The following is a 22,836-nucleotide window of genomic DNA, read 5'->3' as shown; positions in this document are numbered from 1 at the left end:
TAAAAAGCATTATCAAGAGGATGCAAAAAAATTGGAGGCAAGCAAGGGACGCCTGAGAGAAAGTGGGCCAAAAAGATAAAAGCAATTTTATCAGAAGTATAAAAAAGTTATTAATTAGATTCAACTATAATTTTGGGAACATTCATTACAGCAGTAGACGTAATTAGCAGTAAGATTAAAATCCAAAAAGTAGTTGAAAAAAATAGGAAAATAAAAAATGAAAAATGGAAGAAAACAAGAGGCAGCGATTTTATTTTGGTGTCTACCATCTAAGAAGGAACCATCTCTGAAAACCATACCATACAAACGGCGGAGGGGTTTGTTTGTCTCTCCTTCTCTCTCTCTCCATCTCTTATTTAATCTCCATTCCATTACTCAGGTTCCCTATCTTAATTTCTTACCATTTTTTTTGAATTCATTTAGACTATTTTTCTACTTACCAAACTCTCCCCTTTTTTTGACTGCTTAAATGCTTCTATCTTCATCATGAATCTTCCTCTTCTCTGATAAGAATTTATTAGAGTATATTGATCAAACTGAATTTCTTATTTTAGGGTGGCCTTGCCCCTGGCACTGAATCCTCCATATTTGGGTGGGATAGTTTGAAACGAACAAGGTCTTTTTGGGTTTTCTAGGGATGGAACATAGTTGTATCCCCATTTAATGCTTTTAATGTGCATCTGTACTAGATTTGCTCTTCCATATCGGCTTTGCTCCTTTTAACGGTTTTTAATTTCTTTCTTTGGGTACCAAAAAATTAGATCGTTTTGGGAAGAGTTACTATTGCTTTGGGCATTCTCTCCGTTTTATGCCTTAGTGATTTCCTTTATTTTAATTTTATTTTTGGGAATTGAGTTTTAATCTTGAATTTTGCTGGCATTTGGGTTTGCTCTTGCCACCGGGTTTAAGTGACTGAACTTTTAGAAAATTATTATTAGGCATACAAAACTTTTCGGATTTCAGTTTATTTTGCTGCAAGAGGTATGCATCTGGGGTATTGAGTACGCATTTTCTCTTAAACTTTTTTCTGACAGTTTGGTGCGCTTTGAGGATGGATTTTTTTTTGTTCTGGAGGGTTTAGAGTTAAGTGTTCGCTTTATTTGTGATTTTTTTTTTTTTGTTGCCGGGATTGGTTCAACTGCTTGTTGGAGATAATGGAAAAAAGAATCGAATTTGTTGTGGGGAGTGAAAACAGGCACTTAGAGGAGCCTTGGTTCACTGGAATGGATACTGAGGAGAATGAGATGGAACAACCAAACTGTGAAATTCAAGGCTTTGCGTTGGAAAAAGGTGAGGCAAGCAATGTGGTATTCTCAAGAGAGGCATCCCTTGTAAGTAAAGAGTCAACCACGTCTGGTAGTTGTAGTTGTAGTCTGAAGAAACTCAAATCTAGGGTGGCTGCAAAAGAGTCTGAGCTCTGCCAGAAGGAGAAATCTGGGCATGGCAAGAAACTCAGCAGACAAGACAGGATTGAGTTGGGCCAATTATTTCAGGGGGCTGTGAGTTCCCATGATTGGGAACTTGCTGAGAGTTTAATCTTTCTGGCAGATCCACAGACTCTAAATGACACATTATGTGTCACATTGGATGCTATCTGGTTTTTGAGCACCCAGCAGGAGCTTTATGGGGTTACTGGGTTGATTAAGAAGATCATTGCTAATGGTGCTTATGACTTTACTAGAGCTGCTCTCCGGACTTCATTTCTTGCTGCTTGTGTCTCTGCTTGCCAGAGTCGCACCATGAGTCTTGCTGACACTGTAACTGTGATGGCCCAAAGGTAAACAAGCTGATTGTTTTTACCAGTAGATTGATAGTATGATTCATAGTAGAGAATGCTTACTATTGTGCATTTCTTGCAACTTCTGGCCTAGTTAATTTTTGAAAATTGAATTAAAAGCTGTTTTCTTTTTCTGTAAATCTGGTTGAACGAACCTTTACACATTTTTTTCCCTAAAGAAAGCAAGCTTTGAATAAGTCTAACAAAAATGGCTCAGAATTAGTTATTAGAATTTGGAGTTTTTATGTGCGGCTTATAGTAAATGAGAGAGAGGGATTTCATAAGGTAGGTCTAATGAAAGCACATCCTGTGCACAGTCTGTCTTATGTTACTAAGCTGGAAAAAAAGAATCTGAAATGAACTTAGAAAAAGTTACTGCTTTAATGTTTTCCTCATGCCAGTTTACACTCTTTGCCAGTGTCTTTTTACATGCAAACAAACTTCTATCTAGATATTTATAGAAATAGAACCATTGTTGCGTACTTGTATCGCCCCTGCAACGGGTAAAGAAATGTGTTTCATTTTACAACTTTGAGAAAGACACGACTTCATCTATAGGAACCATGAGACAAAAATGGAGTTTACAATTTTCTTCTCAGATTTTTAGGAAAAGATAATACATAACCAGTTATTCATGGCTTATGTGCCAATTTTCCATTTTGCTTCTGATCAGGTTGCATGACCGCCTCCAAGAGTGTCATGGGGATGAGGTCCTGAAGGCAGAAGCTGGTGCCAAGGTCCAAAAGTTCACTGAATGGGCATTGAAATGTATAAGTTCCCATTCTCGTTGCCAGGGGAACAACGATCGAGTGAATTATTGCTCAGCTATTGAAATCCAACTCCAGTTAGCAGCATTCAAGGCATTCCTAGATCTTGCTGGCAGCCAACTTACAGGGAAGGATTTTACAGAGGCATTTGATGCAGCGTGCTTTCCTCTTACTCTCTTCTCTAGCTCGTTTAATGCTGGTTGGGCTTCTGGGATCTCGGCTACCGTGATCCAAGGATTGTTGGATATGTTGGTGGAGGGGGGTGCAGACAATGTTAACCAATGTTTCCTTGAAGCCTCTCGGTTTGGCAGTACAGAACTTGTCCGCATTTTATTGCAGGTGAGTATTTTTTTTTTGAAGGACAGGATTGAATTTAGGTCTGGTTTGTTGCTTTGCATGTTCTTCAACTATTTTCTAAGGTCCAAGATTTTACTTTTTGGGGTCAAAAGAATGACTTGAAACTTATGCTGCAAATTAATTGGTAATACGAAGAGGCGTATAACTTTATGTCTATGCAAAAATTGGACTAAAAATCACAAGTCTTGTCCATTCTGTTTTGATAATGTGCTCCCTAATAGTCTATTTAATAATGCATTATTGTTAAGGGAAATTAAATCAATAAGGTGGGTTCACACTGCTTACATGCCTTTCCTTTATGTGTTATTGTAATGAGCAAAACTCTTCTCGTTTTTCTGTCTTAAGTAGTGTAGGGAATGAAATATTAAATATGCTAAGACTTCTCTCTTTATGGTATTTGTGAAGAATTATTACAAGGAAGTAGAGTTCGAATGTTACATGCATGCATGTGTGAGTGCATGTCTCTGTATGCGTGACATTCTGTGCCTACTTTTTTTTGGCCAATTCTGTGCCTACTTAAAGTTCTGTCAATGTCATGTATATGTTTTTTCCTTAGGGGCAGATTTGCACAATCCCAACATTTTGGAGTTACTTGTTTGCTATTTCTTCATTATTTGTTAAAGATGCTTTGACATTGACTGAAGGGGCTGTCCTGTGAGAGATTGTGTGGTGATGAAGGTAAATTTGATCCAACAGAGTGGAAGAAGACAATTAAAGGGGAACTCTATCACTTTCCCCTTTTTATACACGGCTAGTGGAAGGTTATAAATAGTAACATCAGGTTCTCAATTAACAATATATGTAGAGAAAAACTGTAACTAGAAACATTCTTTTTTTGGGAAGGGGTTGGGATGGGGGGCAAAAGGCTTCTCTCAATTGAACCTTTAACCAAATCTGAATCAGATTTTGTTTTATCAATGGGGTGAAAAGAGTAGCGCTATTGTGTATATTGCTGTACAGGGAGCATTAACATGTTAGGAAATTTCAGATTTAGTCTTTGAAGTGAATCCCCATTTAGGTTGCTCAAGCTTGACTGATTGATTCTCACAAATTTATCTTGCCTTGGACAGTACAAGATTCTTAGTTCCTTTTGAACAAAATTTCACTATACATCAGATATGGTTACTCGTAGTCGTAGAGTTATTTGGGCTTCATGCATGTAAACTAATTTCAATTTGGAGATATCAGGGATAATGATGCCTAATATAAGTGAATTCTCCTGTGAGAATATTTACTGGCTTTCTCCTGTTTAGACATAAGTATGCCTTAAATATACCATGGAAAACCCAAATTAAAAGCAAGAAGTACGTTGGCATAAGATTTATACTCTTTGTTGTTAACCATTGGAAGCGAGGTGTGCTTTCACTTCTCTTGCAATAAGAGAAGGTTTTCTTTTTTTAATTGATAAGAGAAAAGAGTTTTATTATTATTTTCCTGTTTACCTGTAACCAAATCTGAATCAGAATTTGTTTTATCAAAGTAGGTTGAAAAGAGTAGTGCTATTGTGTATATGCTGTACAGGGAATATTCGCATGTTAGGGAATTTTAGATTTAGTCTTTGAATTAAATCCCCATGTAGGTTGCTTGGGTTTGACTGATTGATTCTCACAAATTTATCTTGTCCTTGGACAGTACAAGTTTCTTAGTTCCTTTTGAGCAAAATTTCACTCTACATATAGATATGGTTACTTGTAGTCGTAGAGTTATTTGGGCTTCATGCATGTAAACTAATTTCAATTTGGAGATATCAGGGATAATGGTACCTGATATGGGTGAATTCTCCTGTGAGAAAATGTAATGGCTTGTTCCTGTTTAGACATAAAGTTGCCTTAAATATACCATGGAAAACCCAAATTAAAAACCCAAGCAAGAATTACGCTCACGTAGGATTTATACTCTATGTTGTTAACCATTGGAAGTGAGGTCCTTGTTAACCATTGGAAGTGAGGTCCGCTTTCACTTCACTTGCAATAAGAAAAGGTTTTCCTTTTTAAATTGATCGGAGAAAAAGAGTTTTATTATTATTTCATTAATTATCTTTGTTTGGTCATGTGGCATGTGTCTGTTCTAGATTGCCCAACGGAATAGCTTGGATGTTGATGTTGATCTTGCATTGGGTTTTGCGTCACACTACTGCAAGATTGGGACAATGGAATGTCTAGTGGAAGAGGGTAATGCCATGGCGTTTTTGGGCCCTTTAATGAGAGCAGCTGAAAGAGGCTGCATGCAGGTTGTCCAGTGGTTTGTTAAAAGGGGTTGTCGAGACATGGAGCTCTGTCTGGCCCTCACTGCTGCTACTTCCAGCAGCCAAGTTGATGTGGCTGCATATCTCCTCCCTCATGTTCCTCAGCATGTCCTTACGGCCCTCAGCATTGAAATTCTCAAGGCTGCAGGTGAGCGAAGTGGCGGATCTCTAGATGGTGTGGCATTTCTCCTCCACTCTGACTTCTTAGGTGATGCTGCCGCTACATATGCTGTTGCAGACAGCATTGCTAGGTCTGATGATGAGGCTGTTGCTCCTGAGCTGAAGTCATTTCTTCAAGGGCACTGGTCAGAAGCAGCTTTCTCAGATGGATTAAAGCAAGGCCAAGAACATTACATGAACCTAATGAGGATTTTGAAGAGGGGGGAATCTCCAACTTGCTTAAGGGATCTTCCGGCTCCTTTGAGGGTGGTAATTGCATACATGCCCCTCTACAGGGAGTGTGTCGAGGTGGATGGTCGTCTGTTATCACAAAGGCTGAGAGGGCAGCTTGTTGAAGCTGTTCGAATGCTTGGAGGTGGGGCATTAGAAGAGGTAAGCCAAGGCAGAGAGCTTTTAGCTATTTTGGAGCATCACCTTCCACCATTTTTGGTTCGAGCGCCCACAGTTGGTTAGCAAAATTTTTATCTGCTGAATCTTTTGGATTTTCACTTCTCTTTTACCCCTATATCTCATGTGTCATAGGTAATAAATATCATTTTAGCTGTGGGTAGGTGACCGCTTCGAGGTTTGTCAAATTTCCTTCCATCATGTGGTTTGATATATATATATATATACACGCTTCTTCTATGGCACTTATGGCACATGTCATAATCTTAGTGATGTGTATGCTCATGTATAATGTAAGACGGAGAGCAAGTATTTAAAAAAAAAAAGGCTTGATATATGATGGGAATGTATATTACTATATAATCACTCTCTACTGATCCCCGTCGAGTGCATTTGTTAGCTAATTATGCCCTTGCTTTTAGATTACGTATGAAATTCTGCTTTTTCTACAATTGCTGGTGGGAAATTGTAATTATATGCAAAATTCATTTGTGTTGCATCTTGGAGTTCCTTTGCTAAGGCGTAGATGTTTTGCATGCTTTTGTTTTTTTTATTTTTTGCTTTTTGTGCTTTTAGATAAAAAAATCAATAAAAAGAAAGAACGAAAAAAAATAAAATATGAACAAAAATTGAAAAAAATAATAAAAAGAAAGAAATTAGAAACATTTATCAAGAGTTTAAATGATATCCGACTTTTAGCCTTGTGAAAAATATAATATCCTTTCACAAGTAGCATAAATATTATTTTGGGTTAAATACAAAAATAATTTTTATACTATAGTTTTTTTTGTTAAGTTTGATATTTAAAAAATCAAATTCTCATTTTGGTATTCAAATGTTTATTTTGTTAAGTATTTTAGCCAATTTGTTTATGTGTTATTAATGCTAAATAAAATCACGGCAATTGACATAAATATCTAATCATCATCGTATCATTTATGTTATTACATAAATATTTAAATAAAAGTTTAAATATTTTTTAGTTTAAATTTAATAATAAAAAATTAAAGAAAAAGAAAGAGAAAGAATTGGAGAGAGAAGAAATAAAATTTGTACTGATGTGATAATATCTGATGTGACAATGATTAAACATTAATGACATGTGAAATAATTTTATCGGGATCATATAATGTTTGTTATTTAATTAGTAAACTATAAAATATTTAAAAATTAAAATATTTAATTATTTTTTTTTTAAATATTAAATTTATAAAACTATATATAATACGAGAGACAGCATATTCTTTTTTATTGGTTTTTCTTCTTCATTCATGATATATATATATATATATATATATATGTATGCATAAACTGGGCTAAAATGGCATTTGGTGATATATTATACAAATCGAAACGTCATCTTGCGGCACTAACGCTGTAACGCATTCAATACTTGATCAGACTCCACAGCGGTATTATCGCTGAGATTGAAAATAGCAATGTGATTAAAAAATGTGGTCGAAAATTATGATTGCATTAGAAATGTTTAGCATTGCTACGTTAGAAAGTCCAAAAGGAATACAATATGGTCAACTTGAAAAAAAAAAAATACATATATAAGAATAAAAATAAATTAAACTCTAATCCGCACTTCTCTAGTGCAAAAGTGGGTTGTTGGCAAATGAATTTATATTTTTCGTGAAGTTGAAAAAGCTTTTTGACCTGAAAAACCATTTCACTGCAGTAACAAACAGGCTCGCTTCACGATTACCATTCTACTCATTCAAGAGTTCACGTGAACGAGAAAAGAGAAATGAGGCATGCTTTTACTTGGAAGAAGGAATGTGATGATGAAATTTATGATCTACATGAAATAAGTGAAATATGCAGCAGCCGGCAAGCAACGAGCATTTTGTAATACAGATTACAAAAATCTCAAACATAATGCAATGAATCCTGAGCCGTACATTAGACATTTGCTTGGTGGATTCAAACCATACAAGGTGTGTATATGTATATATATATATATATATATATATATATATAACAAATACTCAGCCAACAATGAGCATTATTATTTAGTGCCACATTAACGGGTAGGGACAATGGTATCAAGTATCAAATGAATCTCGGCCTCTATAATCAAGAACAATTTTACTATGACTGTGTAGCATGCTCTGTAACTTATGAAATCCATAAGAATCCAGAATGTAGGCAAGGGACATGTAAACAGTGACAACTTTCATCTTTCAAACATTTAGGAATTAAAAAATTGTATGATAAAACGTATGGGTGCAGTTCTAAACACCATTTTACACATAGGTATAAGTTATATCCCTTGCATTAGAAGGCATGAAAGCCAATATCATTAGCACGGCTAAAATACCTATTGGAAGCAGCAGCAGCAAGAAAGGTGGGGGAGGCAACGGCGGTAGTATCAAGGGAAGGATCAGCAAGGATACTGTTAGACACACAAGCAAAAGTACTGATTCCAAGCTAAAGTAGCTCGCTGGTAATAATCTTCTGGCACCTCCTTGTGAGAAAGAGCGATGATATTCAACCTTTCTCTCAACAACGGATGTAGGGACTTTCACTGCTCTGATATTCATAATGCTATTTGAGTATCGATCTTGCCGATAAATAATATCTCCAGGAAATCTCCGGTTCAAACCAGAGAATTCAACTCTCATTAAAATTCTATTACTTGCCTGCTTGACACCCCGGATCAGATCGAACCCTTTTTCTGCTACCAAGTTTAAAATCACAGCCAAATGAAATGATTTATGCAGAGTGCGGACGGTAACACAGATAAATCAAGGCAAAACCCAGGAAATGCAATTACATAGCAATTCAACCTAGAATCGGGAATGTGACTAAGTTTAGGTAATTAGCACTAAGTACGTAGTCTTCAACGCAAGGATTGAAGCTCAGCGACAGACTCTGATATGAAGACAGAATGAAAAATGCTTCGTAATTGCAGCAGCTGAATCCAAACCCAGATTACTAAATGCAGCAAATGTTAAAATAGTGAAAACCCAATTTCGTCAAACCAAGTGAGGATGCTATATTGCACAATGTGATTGAGGCACGACTCAGATTCTGCAATGCAGGCCGGCCAGGCAACTTGCAAAAGTATTGGGTGTAACTGGAAGTCTGGAACAACCGAAGATTCAGGTCACGCACAATATTTTGCGACTACAGGATCAACAGTCTCAAGCAATTCATTCGTTAACAACTCAGCATATGCAAATTTGAAGCAACTATAAATGCAAAATTACGTATCTATCTTTCAGCAGGGATTCAGAAGACTTCAAATTGTGTGCCATGAAACATCATCCCCAATGATCCAGCTGCATTCCAACATTTCAATCAATTCATAACCAAGGGAGCCCTCAGTCACAATATCAAAACCTACGGAAATGAAGAACATAAAGGTAATTGAACCACTCTACACAAGTAATAGTAGAAATAAAAAGGAATCATCTAGACAGGTGGAAATTCACTTAAACAAGAATACCTTAAGAAACCTCAGCTCAGAAGTTAGTATTTGTTAATTTGGTAAAGAAAGATAAGACTCGAATGCGATCTACCCGCTTAGAGAGAAACAGAAAAAAAGAGAAAAGTTGATTTCATTTTCATAGCATGTTAAACAGAAAAGAAAATACATGTATAATCTCTAGCTATTCAACAGCAGCGTAGCAGCAGCAATATTAGCAAAAGGAATATGGGTAACCATCAGTAAGAGGAAGCTGAAGGATCTAGACATAAAAGAGAGATACAAGGCAAGAAAAATGAGCTTCGCGATAATCTAATGTTTTTCGTTTTTTTCCCTTTAATTTTTAAAGGGAAATTAAAAAAAAAAAAAGAGGAAAGGCAGAGGAGAAGAACCGGGGATAGATAGCGAGGAAATAATGAAGGAAACTGAAAAGGAAGATGTGCGAATTCTAACGGATTTTGCGTTGTTTCACTGTGTTTGAGTTAATGACCCATCTTTATCTCTCTGTCAATGTCTTGTTTAAGTTGAAGTTGTATTCTTTCTTGGTTACTGATAAGTGATATGTTCTCCATTTCTGAGAGCAAATTCGATTCTACAATAACAGGGTAAGTTTAAAAAAAAAAAAAACACTATGATTTATGACTGATTAAAAATGCCCCATAAAGCTTAAATTTTGATACTTTAACTGTCATGACATTTGATTTATATCTGTTTTTCCTTAAAATCGATATTTTTGCGTTATTTTTTCAAATTTTGTTTTTTAAACTTTTTTTTCTTGCTTTTCCTTTCGTTTTTTCCATCTTTTTTTTTTAACTATTTAAAAATCAATTTTCTCTTATCTAAAATCCATTTTTGTATCTACATCTATCCCAAAATGAAGAATTTCGGTCACATCTGCTATCTGTGACAAGAATTGAAAAAGTTTTAACATCAAGGATGAAACAAATTATCTATCAATTTTTTCACTAAAAATATTTATTTAAAAATTATATTAGAATTTATTAATTTTTTTAAAAAATTCTACATACTTAATTTATATAACGAAATTTTTATTTATTGATTATGATTTTTTTTATTTAATTATTATTAATAAAAAATTTTATAAATTTTACTTAAAAAATTTTATCTAAATCTTTTCCTTCATAAAATACCTCAAAAAAATGCATTTTATAAAATTTGATATTTTATGGTTACAACACATAATTGCAAGGAGGGAAGAAGATTTTTCCTGTAAGGCAAATGGGGAAATGTAACTTAAATTATGTAATTGTAGTTAGTGTTATTTTCATGATTTCAGATTTGTAGTGGTTGGATTGAGGAAATACTTAAAATTGCTAAATTAGGTAATTGAGTGAAATTTAGGATGATTGAGTTAGGAAAATTGAAGAAAATGAGTGGCATAGAGAGAGAAAAAATTAACTAAGAATGAGATTAGAAAATTTAATCAGAAAATGATTGCAAAAAGAAAAGGTCAAGAACTGGTAAGAAAGAAGAAGAAAAATAAGGGAAAATGCTATTGGTAAATAAAAGAAAATGATATTAACGGTATTAGTGTTAAAACTAACAGAAACAAATTAAATGATAGTGAAAATAACCCTCAAGAAAATTAAGCGTCAAACTTTAAACATCAGAAAACACTTTTAAATTATCTCAAATCAAATGGTGTTTTTTTTTTTTTTAATGTAATTTACTCATAATATAGCAGTAGGCTTGAACATTGAATGTTGGGAGAGAGAAAATGTTGGGTGGGTTCAGTGAATCGATCCCAACAGAAGCAGAAGTAGGGCTTAATTGGACACATGCAAGCTGCCGGTTTTGGAAAATATGAAGAGTGTTCTCTCAAGGTTCTTCACCCCTGGACATGATCAAAGGCTTTTAATATGTATTCTGTGGTCTGTTAACACCACCACCACCACCACCACCACCACCACATCATACTTTATAACTTGTCTTCCATATAAATCTCATTTGGGGTCCACTCTGTTTCGAGTCATTTTCCATGCCATTTTTACATCAAGATTTGCCCCTTTTTCATTATTTCTATTTTTCATTAAAATTTACTAGTAATTTATACACATATTAACTAAGCAATACCAGCCTTAGAGAGTTTAGTCATGAATATTGGCAAGTGAGTCACAAGCGGGGTTGTGGAGATCGTGGCACATGTGACACTGTGACCGATGCAACGATATACGTACACTCATGCTTTAAAATTAGATGTCAAGCGGACATAAGAATATAGTGGTGAGTAGGGTGGGCAAAATCACCCGAACCCGTCGGGTTTCGACCCGACCCGACCCCTTAGGGTCGGTTTTTTTTTTTTGAAAATCGGGTATCGGGTCGGGTAGGGTCGGGTAGAGTCAAAAAAATTTCGGGGTCGGGTCGGGGTCGGGTTTTAAGCAAACCCGACCCTACCCGACCCGATATATATAAAAAATTTATTTTTTTAATTATTTTTTAAATTTTACATTTAATTATATATATTTTTATATATATTTAATTTTATATTTATATTTAAAATAATATTTTATTAATTTCGGGTCGGGTCGGGTCGGATTTGATTTTATACACTGTCGGGTCGGGTCGGGTTCGGGTATTAAAAATAAAAAAATTTTCGGGTCGGGTACGAGTACGGGTATTGTATATTTAAAATCGGGTCGGGTTCGGGGCGAGCAAAAACCCGCCCCGACCCGACCCGTTGCCATCCCTGGTGGTGAGTGAATGAGAATAGATCTGTGCCATTCAAATTCAATGCATCTTCATCACTCAACTTGCAATTTCTTGTACGCTCAATAGTAAAAACTTAGATAATAATTTTTAGATGAAGTTTATAATTTTTTTATTAAAAATAATTTAATAAAAATTAAAATTAAAATCGATAAATAAAAAAAATTTATTATAAATTAAGTGTGTAAAATTAAAAAAAAATTATATTAAATATATTTTTAGTAAAAATTTTGATATAATTTTTGTTGTTAAATAAGTACTTCTCAAAATTAAATTATAAATGATATTTTAATAAATTTTTTTGCATATTATTATTCTTCTTGTTCAATCTTATCAATATATCAATTTTTATTTTCAATTTTAGTTTTTATTAAATTGTTTTTAATAATTATAAATTATTTTTTTATTTTTATTTTTACATACTATTGATTCTCTCATTAAACTCTATCAATTCATTAATTTTTAATTTTAATTTTAATTTTTATTAAACTATTTTTAATAAAAATTTCACGTAAAAAATTTCATATAAATTTTTTCTCATCCCACTAATCCCATATACATACATTATATATATGTTTTTGTTTAAAACAATGTTTCTACAATATTAATTTTTAATATTATTATCTATGAAATATATAAAAATTATCCCTAAATGTCTCATAACTTGATTTACTAAATACCTTTTTTAATGTCATTAAAGAGGATAAAGTTGGAAGAAAACTCTTACTGTCTCCTCTAACTCCAATAAACGTTGAAAGAGTTCCAAATCTCATGGTATCCTTCACTGACAAACAACACTGTAATCTTTTTCTCAGTTAAAAGAGGTTGCACTTGAGTAGCTATCCCTCTACTTTTGCTTATACTCATTAAATGATTTAGTTATCTTTTTTTTCATAGTCTACAAAGATAAATGATCATGAGCTAAATTTATGAGATGTATGTACTGACGAATGAAGTCACGGACCTTATCACTCCAAGACTGAACGCGAGTCCTATCTAGTTGGATACATCACCTAGCTACAAAGTTAGTAAGACTATCTTGAAACATATGCATTAGTAGCTTCTTATTATTAACTTAGGCAGTCATCTTTCAATAGTACATGATGATGTGGGTCTTTGGGTACTTTGTAACATCATATTTTTTAAACTTTGAAGGAATAACAACATCTGAGACTAAATAGAGCCTAGTAGCATCCATGAAACTATAAAAATTAATTCCTTCCACTGCTCGTAACCTTTCTTCTAGCATACTCATCTTTCTATCAACTATTGAGTTCCTTGATGACTCGTCTTTTTTTTTGTTTTAATTTTTTTCTTTTTTAGATCATCTAAATCAAGGACCTAAATTGGTTCCACTGCTTTTGTAGTAAAGATAAGATTTATATAGCTTTGATATTATCCTGAATTTGAAGCTGATGGCATTCCGGGGTATGTGTAACCTACAATGTATGTGAATTGCTATAGTGGTGCCTCTTGTATGGACTGATCTTGTTGTAGACCAAAACCAGAAGGATATAGAGGGTCAATCACCTCTTGTGATGGATGGTCGAGTTGGCTAGTATTTTTCTTTATCCCCTTCCCTTTATTTAACTTGTTCAAAGCATCCAGAATCTTACTCAACTCTTATTCAAGCTTCTCTTGAGCTTTCTCTATCTTTTTGAGATGATTGAAATCTTCTTGTTCCATTTGTCTAGCTCGAGCTCTTATATTGTATTGATGAGTTGATTGTGTGAGGTTCTTGCTTGGTGGAGTTATCTTTGAACTTTGAATACCATAATTACGTTATAAGAAATGCTATGTTTTATGTTTGGTATTTTGATGTATGAATGGAATGTATATTTCCGTGGATGAAATCTAAAATGTGATAAATATTCCTTATATAAAAAAGATGCAAATGCACAAAGTTAAACAAACAAAATAATTAGATCACAAACTATTCCTTCTTACATCCTAACTTCGGATTATATCTATCAATGGTATGAAGGGCTTTATCTTAAGGCTAGCCTCTTAAGTGTAGATTATATGCTAGGTTAAGTGATTTTGACCACTAAAGGTTCTCAAATTGTTCCTTACATTATTGTCTATCATAGACTAGTAAGGCATTCCAATCTTCACCCATCATAGGCTACCAACGAAAAAAATTCAATTTGAGTGTGAATATTTCGCTAACCATTTCAGAGATTATCATTTCACTAGAGCATAGGCACTTTACTCCCTTCTAAGAGGGACAAAGCTCAGGTATTGAGCTCATGTAATGTAAATACATATGATAATATATGTGAAAGAACATATAATTGTCAGCCCCCCATAAATAATGTCAACCCCCATAAATAAAAGACAGAAATAAAAAAAAAGTTGTAAATAGATAGCATAATCATTACATTTTAAAATCATTAGACCAAAGGATATGATAAATTTAAAATTTTATGTCTTGACTCTCTATAGCAGTCTCCAGTGAAGTCACCAAACTATCATAACATATAGATCTACAAATCTATAGCTGACTTAACAAATGAAGTTGCCACCAATCTTTTTTAATTAGGTGTGATTGTTCACCTAATAAATCTATCTTTTTAATGAGCTCCTAAGCTTGATTAAAAGTCTCTAAAAGAATAAATTTTGATCTACTAATTAGAATAGGGCTTAGGAGGTCAATTATATATGAATAAGGCTATGGCACCCCCACATGCCCATACAAGAGATGATACCATTTTATTTTAAATTATCCTAAGGTTTTGATTCAATGATTTTAATTTTAATGTTGAAATATTGGAAATAACTTCTAAGATTCTCTATGAATCTAACAGAATTTTTAAAAATATTTTCTCACCTCAAAAGTATTCAAGAATCTCATTTGTTTTCTTGAATATGCTCCATCGTCGAAAAAAATTTAATCATTTTTTTATTTTATTTTTGGTTAGTTTTTATTGAAAATATATCTAATTATTTTACCATTTGGGCCAAATTAGAAATATCTTCTCTTTTTAATTTCTAAATATTCCACAATTTGGGCCTATTTAGAATTTTTTTAAATTTTTAAAATTTTCACCATTTTGGTCTATTTAGAAAATTTTTTTTATCTTTGGAAAGAAAATAATATGACAATTATTTTTTCATGAAATTTCATTTAAATTCCTCTACCATTTGTGACAAATTTAAAGAAATTTCTCACTTATATATTTCTTAGAAAATTTATCATTTGAAATTTTTAAGATTCTCATCCTTGGATAATTGTCAAATATTTTTAACCAAAATTTTTATTAAATTTTTGTATTATTATTTTTTCCTTTTTTTTATTTGAAAAATATTAATTATTATTATTATTGAAATTTTATCTAAATTATTCTACTATTTTGAATAAATTTAGAAAAAATTTCTCACTTAAGAATTTTATAGAAATTTATTATTTGAAAATTTTAAAAATTTCATCATTGGATAATTATTATTTATTCTAAAAAAATTATTTTGTTTTATATTTTTATTTTTCCTAAATTTAATCATGTAAAAAATATTTTAAAAATAAATAAACAAATTAATTAAATTAAATTAAAAATATAAAAAATAGGAACAGCTCGACTTGGCGACTGTGGTGTGGCTCAGCTTTATGCACAAAAGATAGCTCTAGAGATGCGGTTTAGTGGCTCAACTCGACTTCAGGTTCCAGCTGCTAAAAGCGGGTCATGGGTTAATGTGCTACGGGTCGGGCTACCCGAATGAAAACGCATGAATCCTAAGGGTTGTTTAACCTCCAAAATGACACCGTTTAAGCCTAAATATAAAAGGCAAAAAAAAATTTTCACCTAACTTTTTCTTTTTGTTTCTCTCTTTAGTCAACTGTTTCTCTAACCCCTCTCTAAAATTGTTTAAACATCGGTTGAAAAATTTGATTTATTCAAAAAATGACAACAAAAACTTCAAGTTCCATCAGAATACTCATCAGAAACAAGGGAAGTGTATTGAAATTTGGAGAATTTCGTCTGAAAGTGCAAGATTCACAAAAAAATTTTATCGAAATCTGAAAATTTTTTAAAAAATTTTTTAAAAAATCTTCTTTTTGATTTTTTGTTGAATTCTTTGTTGTATTTTTCTTACTTATTTTCGTGTATCTCTGTGTGGATGTGGGTCTATATTTATAGGGTTTTGATCCAAAGAACCCTAATCCGGATAGAAATCTCAATTTCTTTTAAACTTCAACTTCAAACCTCAAATTTAATTCAAACTCAGACAAACAACTTCAATCAAACTCAACCATTTATTTTTCATTTTTTTATTTTTTATTATTTTTATTAACAAAAACAAAAATCAAGTCAATCCTCATACAATTTGGAGTGTCTATATAATGGTCATGTTATAGTTTTCATTATTGTTCAAAATCTCTACATCGTTGCATCAATGTGTGAATTCTATCAGAAAAGGATCAAACAATTTGCAAATGGTTATGCGCACATGGATAGAAGAAGTTAAACACAAGGCTTCAATAATCAATTTGATAAATTTTTTGCAGGTTTGCTAGCTTTGACTGTTGGTTCAAGAGATAATGCGTGGTTAGTATTGAAAAATTCAATTACTTTTTCTCATGCGTTTAATTTTGGTCCTGAATCTTCCAAGATAGCTTCAATATGTAAGAAATTAAGTTCCTATACCAAGAGGCTTATCCAGTAGGTAAAATTCTCTAGCCAATTTGACATTTCATTTCCTGTTGTTGTATCTTTCATGTTTTGCATTGGCTTGGATGTTGGACCTTGATATAGACACAGTTGATAGCTACATGCAGTTGATTTTGAAAGCTATATTTATTTTCTCAACTCTTTCCTATTCTATTTATATTTTTCTGAAATTATTTCTGAATAGCTTATCAAATACTAATCTTGACTATTGGCAATAATTTTTTTTTAACGAGTATGTGTCCAAATAGTAATTTGATTTGGATTGATAGCTATAGCATACATTGCTCTTTTTTCAATATTGGTTTTATCAAAACATGTGTGTGGTAACGTTGCCAATTTAGACAAAAAAACTAAGTATAAAAGAAAACAATTCTCTGTGTAGTTGTTCTATGTTTGATTAGACTAAAATATTGCTAAAATTTTGGCTTCATAGGTTTGGTAAAACTTTGCATTAGCTAATTGGTATTTAGTCCTTTTATTTTTATTTTTTGAGAATTTGTAAGTAGAATTCGTAAACAAGAAAACAACTAAGATAAGAAGAGCTACCAAGTTGATCTTAGATGTGTTATCATAGAGTTTTAATTTTCTTGCTAGGTGACGCATTAAAAATGCTTAGGCTCAATTTTTTTTCCATTCATTTTTTTTCTATTCATTTGCAAATTTATCTTTTATTTTGTATAATATTTAATTTTTTTTAAATTTGATATCAGTCATATTTGAAAAGTGCTTTTAAGTTTTTTTTTAAAAATATAATTATACAAATTTTATATAAAGTACCAAGTGATATTCATTATCTTAGAGTATAATGCCTACAAGGGATATGGATGTTAAAAGATGTTTAAAGAAATTGAAATTTGCGATGAATGACAAATTTTTAAACATGTGAATGGTTGAACCAATGAGCCTTTGGTTTAGGGGCATCATGGTATTGGCATAAGGAGGGTCGCCAACATTCAAGGTGAAATGCCTTCCCCCAATCAAGTATACTCTTATAGTTTACTGTAGATAGTGGAATCGAGAGAAGTTAGAAGTAGAATAGGAATTTAAATATATATATATATATATATATATGAGTATTTAAAAGAGATTTGACATATGACTCAACAAAAATTATTATAAACATATGTCAATACTACATTATCTCATTATTTATCAAAAAATGAATTAAAATATCATTTTTTTTCAATAATTGAATCCTAAGATTGCAAGGTTTTGATGACTTGGAAAATTTTAACAAATACCTCACATAATTGTAAATCAACTTTTTTGTTTTGTAAAGGATAATCTTTTCATCTTTGACAATACATGGACATGTTCTTTTAATAACTATCTTTATCTAATTACAATTCATGAAGCTGTCCTTATAAAAATGTTATATGTATAACTTACAAATTGTGATCAATTCCATAGATTTTGTATATTATATCTTACTTTTTTATACATAAATTCTTAAATTTATTTTATTTTGATTATTTATTTTTTAGTATTTTTTTTTCAATTAAATAAAAATTTTATATATTTTTAATTTTTAATTATACTAAACAAAAAATTTCATAGCGAAGCACAGACATCATATTAGTGATAAATAAAAAATAACAAGTAAACTCATCCATTCTTTTGGATTCCTTACTCCAGCGGTAATACAATACAATGTGTCAAAATTCGTAGGCAAAGCCAAGTTCATTGCTCTCCCTACGTCTTCGACAAATAGCATCATGATATACTAAAATATGCACTTTTTCCTTCAGGTACCAGGAGTACATGCTATCATGAGAAATAGATTAATCTTTTTCTTTCCCACAACCGTCGGCATTTAAGATTAGTCGCAAATGTGATTGGGTTTAGGGAATTTTTTGTTTTTTTGAAAGTTAAAGTGAATTTCATTACCGATTTCCAACTCTGTCTTGTTCACATAAAAGAACCAATTCACTCTGGAAATTTTCCAATCAGGCACTCGTGCCCTCTACCCCCAAAGCTCTTTTTGCCATATAGTGGGCCACCTATTCCGATCCCTAGTAACGTGCATTCTCTCCCATGACGTGAAATTTTGTAGTCCACTTTTAATCTCCTCCATGAGATTGCCAATATGGGATAGGTTCGTGTCTATTGGCTTTAATTGATGTACTATCTCATTTGCGTCACCCTCTTGCTTATTTTGGCGAAGGTCTATATCTCTGATGCCATCTTTATTGCTTCCAGCATTGCCAATGCTGCAATTACCATGGGGTCTCTTGCACCTGGGATCTGTTTGCACCTTGCTTCTTGGACCCCACCTGCTCAGTCACGAACTACAATGCCTATGCTCCACAGGCACTTGTCTACATCCAAAGCCCCATCACAATTTATCTTAACCTTGTCATCCTATGGTGCCCGCAACTAGCCTTTGGTGTTTGTTGTTGAATTCTCGGTACGCTCTTTTGTTCTCTTATACTCTTCCCTGTATTGAATGGCAAAATGAGCAATATATTACCTACTTCGGTCTACTTGATTCTTGACAATATTGTTCCTAATTGCCCATATCGCCCAAGATACCGTTAACACTTTCTTCATCTTTTCTTCCTTAAAATCCCTGGTTATTCCTCTTAACCATTGACCAACCCTCTGTTCTTGGGATTCCTCGTCTTGGCTATTCAATCCCACTTTCTGCCATACTGCCGTTGCTTTCGAGCATTCAGCTATGTCGTGTAGCACTGTTTCCTCCCCTGCATAGCATCTCTGACACCCCGCGTATGCAACTATTTTCTTTCGTTATAAATGTTTATAGACAAGAAGGATTTCGTTGCACATCCTCCAGTCGAAAACCTTCAGTTTGCTTGGGAGATCAATATGCCATATTTTTTCCCGTAACTTCCTTTCCCTTGCCTCTACTCCATCCACGTTTTCTTCCTGAGTTACCTGCGCTTGTTGTTTATGTACTTTCTGAATGTGGTATCCATTTCTTACACCATACACCCTGTCCTTGTTATGGTGCCAGACAAGAACGTCATGTGCATCTACTCCGCCGCTCAGTGGTATTTTCATGATGTTTTCCACCGTATCTGTTGAAAATTTTTGTAATAGCTTACCCCTATCCCATCTACCTACCTCCTCATCAATAAAGTCTAACCATTCCATCATCCGGGTTGCCACCTACTGCCAGTGTGGGTGTGAAAGATTTAGTCCCTGGAATCCATGGATCATGCCATATCCTGATATTTTGTCTGTTTCACACTCTCCAACGGAGACCTAGCTTCAGTATTTCCCTACCCTTACAAATACTTTTCCACGTATAAAAGGACCTTTGTCCCACATTTGCCTAAGGAAAAGAAGAACGAGGGAAGTATTTAGCCTTTAGAACCCTGTAGACTAGTGATTTTTGTCCTTTAGCAATCTCCACCCTTGTTTTGCCAGTAGAGGCCAATTCTTTTCATTCATCCTTTCCTTTCTCATTTTATATTTTCTCTTTTATTTACATCTTTCACTTGTAAATATATAAATATAGGTTTTGTAATATTTTATACATAAATTTTTTTTACACTCTCTTATAAATGAAATCAGAGCATTAAGTTTATACAAAAGTTTGTTAAAGCTTATATTACAGATTCAATAATAAATATCTACTTATATTTCATCTTATAAGATTTTTTTTTTTTACTTGTATCTTTTTTTTAAGCTCTGTGTTTCAAAGTTTATACGTGCATATCTGAAGTTGTTATTGGTTTTCGTGGTTAGAGTTATCTTTATTGGCTAGCGTTGTCAGAATAGCACACCGATTTTAAGCACAAAAAATATAGATATTTATGAAGAAAATGTTTTTATTTATCAAAATAAATCTTATAATCATGATTTGCATATAAATCTTAAGTATGAATATAATAATATTAGTATAAATAAAATTATAAATAATTTAATAGATTTAACTTTTTCATTTTTTTATAAATTTTTTTGTAAAAATAGATAATATAAAAGATAAAGTAGACATGCTTGTAGAAAAGATGGACAAAAAAATATTATCTCGATACATCTACAGATTTTGGACCTCTTTACTATGGTAATATTATGATAAATGATGATAAGCCTTTATCTTCCTTAGTAAAGGCGAAACAAGAACAACTTGATTTTGACTCTTATAAATATATAATTGAAAATTTTAAATATAAAATGAAAAAAACTGAAGATCTGTAACAATTGATTATCTTTAAGCAATAGAGATTCTTTATGAAGAACATAAAGAACTCTTTATTAAGTATAAATATCATTATATGTTTAACTATGACATAATTAGTGCCAATAGTGAAGAAGCAAATAATGATATAATTGCTAATAATTTTGAAATTCTTGCTACTAACCCAATAGTAAAAAATGAACCAATCTCATCAGATGAAAACACATTCAATGAAGATGATAGTTTTGAAGATCAACTAGATCCAGAACCAAGTGAAATTCTTATCCCTCAAATAGAGGAGCATGGGAAAAGAAAAGCAGAAGCAATATCTAACCCAGATATTGAAGATATGCTAAGTTTTCAGATTTACTTGATCTCGATATAATGGATCAATATCTTTCTCATTTAAAAGAAAAATATTCTCACCTAAACAACGATGAGATAAAATAAATATTTGATTTTGGCCAAACAGGTCAGGTTAAGATTGAAACCCATGTTATCGATTCGTTAAACAAACGAACGGTTTCTCAAAGCGGTACTTGTTTAGACTTAACCAAAGTCCTTCTTGAAAACTATGGAAAAACCATAAAGGATTAGGCACAATCTATGCCTATTGTTGTCATATGATACAAGGAGAAATGGAACAAAGAAAGATTCCTCAATTATTTTTTGTGGTACATGGCAAGGTGATATCCTTCAATTTCTCAAAAAATAGGAAACTATAACCCTCGAAGAACAACAGAAATCAACTCTGTTAGCCATTGGAAACATACCTCAACTTTTAAAAGATTTAACCCAAATCTTGAAAAATAAGTTTTGTGGTAATACAGAATCTCTGGATCCCATTCAAGAAGCTCAATTTATTTAATCAAAATTAAAATTATGTGATATTCAGTATCTTAATGATTTTTCTAAAAAATATCTTTTTGAATATCAAAAATTGGATGAAAAACATTCAAACTTTTGGTTACAAAAATATTTTCTCAAACTTTCCTCACCATGAGATGAATTATGTTTACAAAATTATCCCGTTTATTTAGAATTAAAACTCAAAATAGTTCATGCTGCAAATCTCAGTATCGAACTTTATGATACTCTTGGATGTAGAATACAATATGTTCAAAATCAGGTCAATGAATACTGCCTCAAGCAAAAAACTGTCAAGTAGGTAAAATCTAAATTTTCGTATAAACAATGTACAAAGATTTTAGAAAATGAATATGAATTTGGCTGCAATAAATAGTCTTTTTTAAAGAAACACCGTTTTAAGAAAAAACGAAAATATTTTTGAAAAAAGTGAAAACCTATAACAACTTTTAAACCTAAAAAGGTAAATTTGTTGTTAAAATGAAGAAAAAATCTTCTAAACATAATTGTAAATGTTTTCTTTGTGATTAAGAAGGTCACTATGCAAACAATTATCCTAACAAAGGAAAAAGTGCGAAAAAAATGATTAAAACACTTGATGAAACTTTTCTTCAAATTTGTTTTGCTGATGAATTATTTGATGAAAAAATTTATTATGAAGTTTTTTTAGAAACTGATTATAGTTCTTCTGAAGCTGAATCAGATTTTATTTTTATGATAAATACTGAATCTAACCAAAATAATGTTTTAGTAGCCTCTTCTATAGGTACAACAACTACCAACGAAGACGGAATGGTTAAACTTAAAAATATTATGAGAAAAACTCATTTTATTTCTGATAAAAAACTAAAACAATTACAACTCATCAAACCAAATGAGATTTACAAAACAAGTTGGTTTAAACAATTTCAACCTTGGTCTAAACGTCATATAGAAAAACTATCTGGTGATACGGTCGCCAACGATTCTAAACAAAGATCGATAGAAATCTTCTTTTTTACTAAAAAAAAAAGTCATTTTCTTTCTAGATATCCAAAGGTCAAATACATCCATATCGGAATGATCTTGATTACCATTAAACTACTATTTTTATTCACAAAGGATATTTTTATAATAGCTGTTTTAATGGATCATCGATTTCAAAACCCTGCTAATGTTGTAATTGGTGGAATCCAATCCAATTTAGCAGCAGGAGTAGTTTTATTCAAAGTTAAACCAAATTATTTTATTTCTATTTTTGATGAAAACATTGAAAAATGTTTATGCCTTCGAATCAAAATAA

At 32.2% G+C, this 22,836-nt stretch overlaps 1 protein-coding gene and 1 long non-coding RNA gene across 2 annotated transcripts; one reads left to right on the top strand and one right to left on the bottom strand.

Annotated features, from left to right (window-relative positions):
* Positions 1 to 260: 260 nt before the first annotated feature.
* Positions 261 to 6,076, top strand: LOC111296462 (ankyrin repeat protein SKIP35-like). Its single transcript, XM_022890779.2, has 3 exons — positions 261 to 1,777; positions 2,451 to 2,883; positions 4,973 to 6,076. The coding sequence occupies exons 1-3, from the start codon at positions 1,155 to 1,157 to the stop codon at positions 5,777 to 5,779; spliced, it is 1,863 nt and encodes a 620-aa protein (XP_022746514.1). The 5' UTR covers positions 261 to 1,154; the 3' UTR covers positions 5,780 to 6,076.
* A 1,688-nt stretch (positions 6,077 to 7,764) lies between these two features.
* LOC149515942 (uncharacterized) lies at positions 7,765 to 9,644 on the bottom strand. Its single transcript, XR_016326233.1, has 2 exons — positions 9,171 to 9,644; positions 7,765 to 9,064 (listed from the first exon to the last, which is right to left on the bottom strand). It is a non-coding gene; the product is annotated as an uncharacterized LOC149515942 (long non-coding RNA).
* Positions 9,645 to 22,836: the final 13,192 nt, after the last annotated feature.

This window comes from Durio zibethinus, chromosome 12 (assembly GCF_047325235.1).
Source record: "Durio zibethinus cultivar Kanyao isolate XHJ-2024 chromosome 12, ASM4732523v1, whole genome shotgun sequence".
Classification (NCBI taxonomy): domain Eukaryota; kingdom Viridiplantae; phylum Streptophyta; class Magnoliopsida; order Malvales; family Malvaceae; genus Durio; species Durio zibethinus.
This window is presented reverse-complemented; position numbering and strand designations above follow the sequence as displayed.